The sequence below is a fragment of the Symphalangus syndactylus genome, chromosome 7, assembly GCF_028878055.3.
Source record: "Symphalangus syndactylus isolate Jambi chromosome 7, NHGRI_mSymSyn1-v2.1_pri, whole genome shotgun sequence".
NCBI classification, from domain to species: domain Eukaryota; kingdom Metazoa; phylum Chordata; class Mammalia; order Primates; family Hylobatidae; genus Symphalangus; species Symphalangus syndactylus.
Window position 1 is genome coordinate 139,566,844 of NC_072429.2, and position 10,180 is coordinate 139,577,023.

Here is a 10,180-nt window from a genome sequence, read left to right on the forward strand (position 1 = left end):
GTTACTTTGTGGCAAATCTGCGAGGGGTGTAATACACAGGAGCTTGAAAGCGTAGCAAAACCATAAGAGACAATATCCTGGGGGCAGGCAATCACTAGACACAGATCAAGACCTTTAAATGGTTAAAAAACCAAAAAACTAATTTGTTCATCAACGAAGGTTCAAGGTCACTGGAGAATCCACCCATCCTAAACAACTAACTCAGTTCAAAAAAGGAAAAAAATAGTAACATTTCTAACTTCAGATTCTAAATAGCATTCACATAAGTAACAGCATTTGTTTGTGATTGGTATAACGTAGAGCTATTGCGAACTGTTTTTTAAATTAGTAAGTTGCCTAATAAGGGTGTTACAATTGGAAGTAGCAAAAGTATTCATAATTTTTCTTTCTTTTTTTTTTTTCTTGAGATGGAGTCTCCCAGTCTCACTCTGTCCCCAGGCTGGAGTGCAGTGGTGCAATCTTGGCTCACTGCAACCACTGACACAAGGGTTCAAGCGATTCTCCTGCCTCAGCCTCCCGAGTAGCTGGGACTACAGGTGTGCACCACCACGCCCAGCTAATTTTTCTATTTTTAGTAGAGACGGGGTTTCATGATGTTGGCCAGGATGGTCTCGATCTCTTGACCTCGTGATCCGCCCGCCTTGGCCTCCCAATGTAATTTTTCTATAATTCAAATTGAATGTCTTATAATTCTAAATTAGAAAGTATAAGATTAAAAAGAGTCTCAATGAAGACTATTCCAAAAATTCCTTTTACACAAAATTAAAAGCCTTAATGTGTAGCATAAAATTGAACTGCACCACAGACTTATAATTACAGCACGTTTGTACAACCTGAAACTTGGGTTCATTCCCATCCTGCCATTAGCTATGAATTATCCTGCAGACACATTTATTCTTTCAACCACTGTCCTGTTCCAGAGGGTCCGCTCCCTACCAGGCCCACACCACAGCAACAATCTCCAAAACGCAGCGAGTGACAGAAATAAGCCTGCGGATCATGAGGGCCAAGGTACGCTGAAAAATGAAATCGACAAGACAGCATCCCAGGGCAGTGCACACAGTACAGCAGTGAGCTGGGGTTGCTTCCTGAAACCCCGCTGTCAATGACAAGTATGCCGGCAGGTGCTGGTCCAGTCCAGCCCTAACAGAGACTTCTTACTGTGGGTCTGGGTTATAGGGCCTGAAAGGCACTGCCCTGAGGAAGGCACCCAGAGAACCAGCTCGGAAGTCGGACCGATTGTCCTGATACTCACTCACTGCTGTGTGACCTTGGTGAAGTTCTCAACCTCTGTGAGCCTCGGCTGTCTGTCTTCACAAACACCACCAACCTCAGCAAGCGGAGTGAATTAAGTAACACGCAAAACACAACTCAGAAAGCTTGACCTTCCTTAATTAAGCCTCTTCACTTTTTCTGGGCCTCCAACTTTTAAAACTGATAACCTGAAAAAACGTAGTGCTGTCAGTCCCATAAGCTGGGTTCCTCTACAGGAAGGAGCTGGAAGGTCCCAACTCACACAAGGGGATGGATGCCCGGTCCCTTCCCACGAGGGGGCCTGGCCACCCAGGGCCTCTAGAGGCCAACATCTGCTCCAAGACTGTGGCCCCTCCCAGGTGGAGGGGGAAAGCCCTTCTTCAAACTGCTGATAGCCCTCAGGGGTTGAAAAGTTGGTCAGACTCCGCCTTGTTGAAGCTTCCTAAATGACATCAGAAAAAAGACGCGACATTCGCAAGGCACAGAGCCAACAGCTCCAGCAGTGGCGGCCACCATCAATGGACCCAGGTGGGCCAGGGGGCCTTCCGGACCCCACAATTTGGGCCCGGTGTGCAGCAACGAGGGCAGCATCGGGAATGCGAGCCTCCTCGCCTGGCCGGGTAAACATAAGCCCCGAGCGCGGCGGGGCCTGCGCCGCCTGCGGCCCGGCTGGGGCCCAGCGGACAAAGGGGAGCAGGCGGTGCCCCGTCCCAGCGGCCAGGCCAGCCGAGAGAGCCAGGAGCCACGTGCCTGGTGGGAGCACGCCAAAAGCAGAACACTTGACCGTTTTCTTGGCCCAGCAAGGAAACCGCCTTCTACTCTGCATTTAAAAAGAAAAACAATGCGTTACTGCCTTAAGTTTTTTAGAACTTTTCCAGAGAAAGGCCGACTAGCAACAAGGGGTGCTACAGGAATCCGCCTCACCTCTCCTAGGAAATTGTAAAAGGAATTAGCACTTGAATGGGGAGGCCGGCGTGTCTGGAATGAGAACGAGCCGCGCACGCAGTTTGAGGGTTCCGGGGAGCCGCGTCCTCCCCTTTCCAGGCGACAGTCCTAACTACAGGAATTGGCCAAAATTCAGCATTTCCAGACTTTCCTTGGGAAAAGGGGCCGAAGAAGTGCTGGCAACAAGAAGGACCACAACGGAGCGCGCCACAGACTCACCGCGGCTGGGGTCGGAACCGGCGCAGCCCCCTCCCCTCCCGGCCGTGCGTGCCCCGAGCCGGGCGCCCCGACCCGGCCTCCACCCCCTCAGGCGCTTAGGGTCGGGTCGGGCCGGGCTGCGGCGCCCCCATCCCTGCCCGGGCAGCGAGGCCGGGCCAAGCGGGGCGCTCCGGGCCTCGGGCCTACACGCGGCGGCCGCCTCGGCCCCGGCCCCAGCCCGCCGGGCCACGGGCGGGGGATGTGAGGACGCTGGGACGCGGGCCCGAGGCGCGGGAGGGGCCCAGGCCGCGCGGGGCGCCCCGACGACTCGCGGGGGCCGAGGAGGCCGGGGCTGCGTGTCCAACGCGGGGCCGAGAAAACGGCCGGCCCGGCCCCGCCGCCGCCGCCGCTCCTCGAGCCCCCAAGCGCGGCCCCGGCTCGCCCGCCCCCGGCCCCCGCCGCCCCGACCCCGCGGCCCCCCGATCCCCGGCCCCTGCCGCCTGCGCCGGGCCCGCCAACCACGGGCAGGAGCGCGCGAACGGCCGGGCGGGCGCCCCGAGCGCGAGGACTCACCGGGGCCGGCTCCCGAGTACATGGTGGCGCCGCCGAGGGGCTCCGGGGCCGAGGGGCGGCCGCGCGCGCGCGCCACGGGCCCCGACGCCGCGAGCCGCGAGGGAGCCGCCGGCCGCACGATCCGCCCCGGCGCGGCCGCCTCGCCAAACAGGTTTACCCGACGCGGCCGGGGCGGCGGGCGGAGGCGGCGGCGGGAGCGGGAGCGGGAGGGGCGGGGGAGGAAGGAGGAGGGAGGGGGAGGGGAGGCGAGGCCGGCGGCGGGAGCGCGCTCGCGGGGGGAGCGGGGCTGGGCGCGCGGGCGGGGTCCGCGGCGGCGGCGGCGGCGGCGGCGCCGGGTCTGGCGGGGCCTGGGGCGGGGACCCAGGGAGGGGCCTGGAGACCTCGCCGGGCGGTGGGAACCGCGGGCGGGAGCGGGGACGAGGGCCGAGGGCGGCGCGGCCCGTGTGGCGCGGGGGCGGGCGCGGCCCCGGGGACCCTTCACCGCCACCCAGAAAAGCGGCGTCTTCCCGACGGGTAGGAGCCGGGTCCCCCGGCTGTGCCGCCGGAGCCGGGGGGAGGCCACGCGCGCTCGCTTTCCCCGCCGCCCCCCGGTGGGGGCGCGCAGAACCCTCCCACCCTCAGCCCCTCAGCCCCCAGCCTGGCTCTTTAAGTTACTACAGAAACACGGAGGTCGGGAAGCTCCCTCCCAGCCCGGAGCTTGAACTTGAACGCGGCCGGCCGCTCGCACAGGACCACACCGCCACCTCCCGGCGCGGCCCCAGAACCCAGATAATCCGTTTAAAGCACTTAGAAAGTCTAAGAAGTTTTTAGTAAATTGTAGCTGGTATCAGGGATCAGATCAGCGGACATGCCCATTCCAGCAGTCAGGGGCCTGCTCGGACCGTCGTGCACCTCCGAGCATTTCTGTCCCGTCCCTCTGGGTCCGTCTGTTTTTCGGAGGTTTTCCTGGAAAAGCCAGCCTGTGGCTACCTCCTTTCTCCCCTAAGTGATGGAGGATTAGAAGGCAGAGGGTGACCCACAATCTAAAGTGACTGGTCGCCTTTTCCCAGATTTCCCGGAGCATTCCTTCACCCCGTGGCATCGGCTGTCTGCATATTGGGTGCAAGGCCCTGTTCCGGGCGAAGACTAAACAGGAGTTCTGACTGCCAGGAGCTCCGCAGCCAACAGGGTGGTCACTAGTTCTCTGCAGTCTCGGAGGACAGCCCTGAACACGGGCAGGAGAACCAGCACTTCCTCCGAAAACTCAAAAGGACATCAGTCTTCACCAAGCTGCCGATACAAAACGTGCTCCTGAAATGTGTAGTTATGAGCACCAGGAAACCTGGGTAGGAGTGTGCATGGCATTGTTCATCACAGCTTGGACTGCATGGCACTGAATACCCACGGAGAGCAGGATGGAGAAACAGTGTGGTCATATTCACAGGATGGAATCTAGCCATTCACAAAAATTCCAAAACAGGCAAAATTAAATTGCATTATTTAGGGAAGCATCATAAAGTAGTAAATAATTGACAGAAGAGCAAGAAGGTGGTTACTCTAAGTGTCAGAATGGTGGATACAGCTGGGGGTGAGAGGGCTGTGACCACACCAGGGCCCCTGGATTTGGGGGTGCCAGGCCTGTTCCTACAATGGTGCCCTTCATTTGGCAGCCATCCCTTAAACTGCACTTTTACATTTTATATACTTTTCTGTACCTTTGCTATAGTATTTCACGGAAATTTTTAAATAATCATGAATGTTACCACTTTCCTATTTATGAACCATGCAACCTCATCAATCTCCTCAGTTCGCAGATGCCCACCCTCTCTCTCTGCCCCCTGTCTCCCTCACACATCCACAAAACTCTTTTCTGCCCGAAATCCCTGAGGCCCAACTGCCCTGCTGTCAGCGACTGTGCGCCTCAGCAAAGGCCCAGAAGGCTCTGTCATCACTGACTCCCCTCAGCCCGCCTTCAGCTCCTTTGAGCGCTGTGTTGGGGAACTTTGTTGCAAAGATTTAGTTCCAGAAGGCAAGATAATGTCTTGAGGGCTTCATTGTGTCACTTCTCTTTGGATGGCGGACACCGTGGCCCTCTGCTGGCGGAGGGGTGCCATTGCTGCCTGCCCCATCTCCATCCCCAGGGCCCATGCAGTCACTGGGTTCGCCCTTTGGGGCCTGGGGTTCCCTCTGCTCTTTTCCTAGATAAGCCCATCCTCTCCAGGTCTCTACCCTCCACACCTGTGTTCGGGAATTCCACCCGCTTCCTGCAGCCCCGTCCCTACACTCCTCCCAACCTGCTTTTCTTCTGGTGTTGCTCACTCAGCATGGCTGACAGATCCACCACCCAACGGAGCTGAGGACTGCAGTCCCCTCTGCCTGTTGCCTCTCCTGCCATCAGTGAACCTGCTTAACTCATCTGACTGTGCCTCTCGGTGCTTGCTGTGACATGTCTCCAGCCCTTGCTGCTCTCTCCCCCAGACCCATGTCCCACACCCGGATGGTGACTGGGCCGACCCTGGGTCTTCTGGACCTAGTGCTTCTCCCTGATACAATTCCTTCCTCTGTGTTTTAGGATCCTGATGCTTTGGTAAGACCGTGGGCTGTAATCACAGCCACGGACATTTGCAGCAGCCTGGCCTGCAGCTCTCTCTGCACACTGGGTGCCCTCGGTCTAAAGCACCAACTCCCCATGAGAGAGAAAGAAGGGGTGAGGGGAAGTACAGAGAAAGCTCCTGAGGCCACAGGGCTGACAAAGCCCTCGGCTTTGGGGGCACTTTGTTTCTTCAAGACTAAAATGCAGCCACTAGAATCAATCATTTGTTCCTAAAACATGTTCTGCACATGATTAAAGCAGCTTTGGGAAGTCAAGTAAATTGGGAAGCACTGGATCAAACAATGATAAATAAGTTTATTGTCTGCAGGCCTTCTCAGAGCCTTTAGCAAGGTGAGAAGAATCATGCTTCTACAAAGAGGAAGGAGGGCATGAGACAGTATGCAACCTGTCCCAAACCCATTTAGCCACAGAACCCTTTTTTCACGAGGTACCTGGAGCGTACCAAGGTTCCAAGGTACCAAGGTTCCATGGAGCATAATTTAGGAAACATGGAGGTAGAGGTCTTCTGTGATCCCTTCCAGCTCTAATAGTCTATGATTCTTTGAGTAATATATACTTTGAGACAGGATCACCAAAGTGAAAGTGTAGTGGCGAAAACACAGCTCATTGCAGCCTTGACTTCCCAGGCTCAAGTGATCCTCCCACCTCAGCCTCCTGAGTAGCTGGGACCACAGGCACATGCCACCATGCCTGGCTAATTTTTAAAAACTTTTGTAGGGACAGGTCTCACTATGTTGCTCAGGTTGGTCTTGAACTGCTTGGCCCAAGTGAACCTCCTATCTTTTTTTTTTTTTTTTTTTTTTGAGACAGAGTCTCACTGTCGCCCAGGCTGGAGTGCAGTTGTACAATCTCGGCTCACTGCAGGCTCCACCCCCCGAGTTCATGCCATTCTCCTGCCTCAGCCTCCTGAGTAGCTGGGACTACAGGCGCCTGCCACCTCGCCCGGCTAATTTTTTGTATTTTTAGTAGAGACGGGGTTTCACTGTGTTAGCCAGGATGGTCTCGATCTCCTGACCTCGTGATCCACCTGCCTCAGCCTCCCAAAGTGCTGGGATTACAGGCGTGAGCCACCGCGCCCAGCTGTGAACCTCCCATCTTGGCCCCCTCAAAGTGCTGGGATTACAGGCATGAGCCACCACACCTGACCTGATTTTTTTTGTTTGTGTATTTTTCTAGACAGGGTCTCACTCTGTTGCCCATGCTGGAGTGCAGTGGTGCAATCATAGCTCACTGCAGCCTCCTTGACCTCCTGGACTCAAGTAATCCTCCTACCTCAGCCTCCCAAGTTGCTAGGACTACAAGAGTATGCCACCAGGCTCAGCTAATCTTTGTAGAGATGATGTTTCACCATATTGTCCAGGCTGGTTTCAAATTCCTGGGCTCAAGTGATCCACCAGCCTCAGCCCCCCAAAGTGCTGGGACTACAGGTGTGAGACACTATGCCCAGACGGGTTTTTTTTTTTTTTTAAATTAAAAACTAAGCAGGTGGCTGGGTGTGGTGGCTCACGCCTGTAATCCTAGCACTTTGGGAGGCCAAGGCAGGTGGATCACGAGGTCAGGAGATCGAGACCATCCTGGCTAATATGGTGAAACCCTGTCTCTACTAAAAATATAAAAAATTAGCTAGTTGTGGTGGCGGGAGCCTGTAGTCCCAGCTACTCGGGAGGCTGAGGCAGGAGAATCGCTTGAACCTGGGAGGTGGAGGTTACAGTGAGCCAAGATTGTGCCACTGCACTCCAGCCTGGAGGAAAGAGCGAAACGCCATCTAAAAAAAAAAAACAAAAAACAAAACTAAGCAGGCCATACGCAGTGGTTTGTGCCCAAAGTCTCAGTGCTTTGGGAGGTCAAGGTGAGAGGATTGCTTGAGGCCAGGAGTTCCATACCAGCCTGGACAACACAGGGAGACCCCATCGCTACAAAATAAAAATAAAAAATTAGCTGAACATGGTGGCACACATCTGTAGTCCCAGCTACTCAAGAGACTGAGGTGGGAGGATTGCTTGAGCCCAGGAGGTCGAGGCTGCAGTGAGCTATAACTGTGCCACTGCATTCCAGCCTGGGTGACAGAGTGAGACCCTCTTTCAGAAACAAAACAAAAACAGGCCATGATAACCTCTTTAAAATCTGCCAGTGCCATCCTCCACTGGGTCTGCCAGCGGGCCCCCCTTTGCAGGATGGGGTGGAGGGTCCTGGACGTGGTGTTCTCTTGACTGGTGAGCGTGTCTGAATACAGGCCACACCTTCTGCTTCTTCAGGTAACCATCTCTAGACAAGGGGTACTTCATTTTGGCCCTCTGTTTCCTCTCAAATTGCTTTTTTTTTTTTTTTTGAGACGGAGTCTCGCTTTTTCACCCAGGCTGGAGTGCAGTGGCTCAATCTCGGCTCACTGCAAGCTCCGCCTCCTGGGTTCACGCCATTCTCCTGCCTCAGCCTCTCCGAGTAGCTGGGACTACAGGCGCCCGCCACCACGCCCGGCTAATTTTTTGTATTTTTAGTAGAGATGGGGTTTCACCGTGGTCTCGATCTCCTGACCTCATGATCCGCCCGCCTCAGGCCTCCCAAAGTGCTGGGATTACAAGCATGAGCCACCGCGCCCGGCCTTTTTTTTTTTTTTTTTTTTTTTTTTTTTTTTTTAAGACAGTGCCTTGCTCTGTCTCCTAGGCTGGAGAGCAGTGGTGCCATCTCAGCTCACTGCAGCTTTCACCTCCCACGTTCAAGTGATTCTCCTGCCTCAGCCTCCCCAGTAGCTGGGATTACAGGCGCATGCCACCGTGCCTGGCTAACTTTTGTATTTTTAGTAGAGATGGGGTTTCACCATGTTGGCCAGGCTTGTCTTGAGCTCCTGATCTCAAGTGATCTGCCTGCCTTGGCCTCTCAAAGTGCTGGGATTACAGGCGTGAGCCACCATGCACAGCCAAACTGCATTTTTTTTTGTTTTATTTATTTTTTTATTTTCAAACTGTATTTTTTTCAGGCAGGCATTGATCTCTGCCTTTTAATCTGGCACACTTACTTACAGCCCCCTAAATTTAACTCTGAATCTAGTTCATCTTCAAAGGATGGTGTCTCACCTATGAGGTGTGGGTGACCTTGCTTTGCCCCAGCCTAAGGATAGCTGGTGTTTCTTTTTTTTTTTTTTTTTGAGATGGAGTCTCACTCTGTTGCACAGGCTGGAGTGCCAGTGGTGCAATCCCAGCTCACTGCAACCTCCACCTCCCGGGTTCAAGCAATTCTCCTACTTCAGCCTCCCAAGTAGCTAGGACTACTGGCATGCGCCACCATGCCCAGCTAATTTTTTGTATTTGTGGTACAGATGGGGTTTCACCATATTGGCCAGGCTGGTCTCGAACTCCTGACCTTGTGATCCGCCCGCCTTGGCCTCCCAAAGTGTTGGGATTACAGGCGTGAGCCACCACGCCTGGCCCAGCTGGTGTTTCTAAGCATGATGTGAAAACCACCCAGAGCACATGAGAGATGCTGCCACAAATTGTTTAAGGTCAAGAGTTACAAATTCATCCCAATGCATCTTCTCCAAAGTCCTTGGGACTTTGTGTGGATGTGGTGTATCCAACTTGTAGCATTGTCTGGAGTTAAAAGAGATAAATAAAAGCTATCTTTCACTAAGAATGGTGGCTTACACCTGTAATCCCAGCACTTTGGGAGGCTGAGATGGGCAGGTGTCTTGAGCACAGTTTGAGATCAGTCTGGGCAACAGAGTGGGACCCTATCTCTACAAAAAAATACAAAAATTAGTGGGACATGGTTGTGTGCTTGTAGTCCTAGCTACTCAGGAGGCCAAGGTGGGAGATCACCTAAGCCCTCAGGGAGGCTGAGGCTGCAGTGAGCTGTGATCGGACCACTGCGCTCTAGTCTGGGTGATAGAGCAAGACGCTGTCTCAAAAAAAAAAAAAAAAAAAAAAGAAAACACACACACAACAAAAAGACAACAACCTATCTTTCATATGGGGAGAAACATTAAGTAAAAATTGTCAGAGAAGCCAAGCACATAATGATGTAAACAAGTGTCAATTTTTAGCTTTCCACAATGACTCCTTTATACTATCATTCTTATCTAGTATCATGTTTCTTTGAAATAATATACTGATACATTGTTTAGCAAGGATTTTGGCTATAAGACCAATATTTTAAAATTAACCATAATTCTATATACTAATGACAATTAAAAATAAAAATTTGTTTATTTTTGAGACAGTCTCACTCTGTCACTCAGGCTGGAGTGCAGTGGCATGATCTTGGCTCACTGCCACCTCCGCCTCCCGGGTTCGAGCAATTCTCGTGCCTCAGCCTCCCGAGTAGGTGGGACTGCAGGCGTGCACAACCATGCCTGGCTAATTTTTGTATTTTTAGTAGAGACAGGGTTTTGCCATGATGGCCAGGCTGGCCTCAAATGATCCACCTGCCTCGGCCTTCCAAAGTGCTGGGCTTACAGGCATGAGCCATCAGGCCTGGCCTAAAAATAAAATTTAAATAGAATGAGGCTGGGCACAGTGGCACATACCTGTAGTCTCAGCTAATTGGGAGGCTGAGGCAAGAGGATGGCTTGAGCCTGGGCAGTCAAGGCAACAGTGAGCTGTGATCACGCCACTGTACTTCAGC

General features: G+C 53.7%; 1 protein-coding gene across 4 annotated transcripts in view; it reads right to left on the reverse strand.

The window, feature by feature from the left end:
- Positions 1-3,156, reverse strand: part of AGO2 (argonaute RISC catalytic component 2) — a 118,601-nt gene extending 115,445 nt beyond the window's left edge. Inside the window, exons 1-2 of one of the 4 annotated variants that reach the window (XM_055287391.2) lie at positions 2,179-2,392; positions 1,256-1,442 (exon numbers count right to left, since the gene is read on the reverse strand). Coding sequence is in view for 2 of the 4 variants with exons in the window: in XM_055287390.2 (XP_055143365.1) it covers positions 2,971-2,992 (22 nt within the window). In the remaining 2 variants the exon portion in view is untranslated. Of the gene's footprint in view, positions 1-1,255; positions 1,443-2,178; positions 2,393-2,970 lie in introns of those variants that run through there. The other 3 variants (XM_055287390.2, XM_063643576.1, XM_055287393.2) reach the window with 3 other exon arrangements.
- Positions 3,157-10,180: the final 7,024 nt, after the last annotated feature.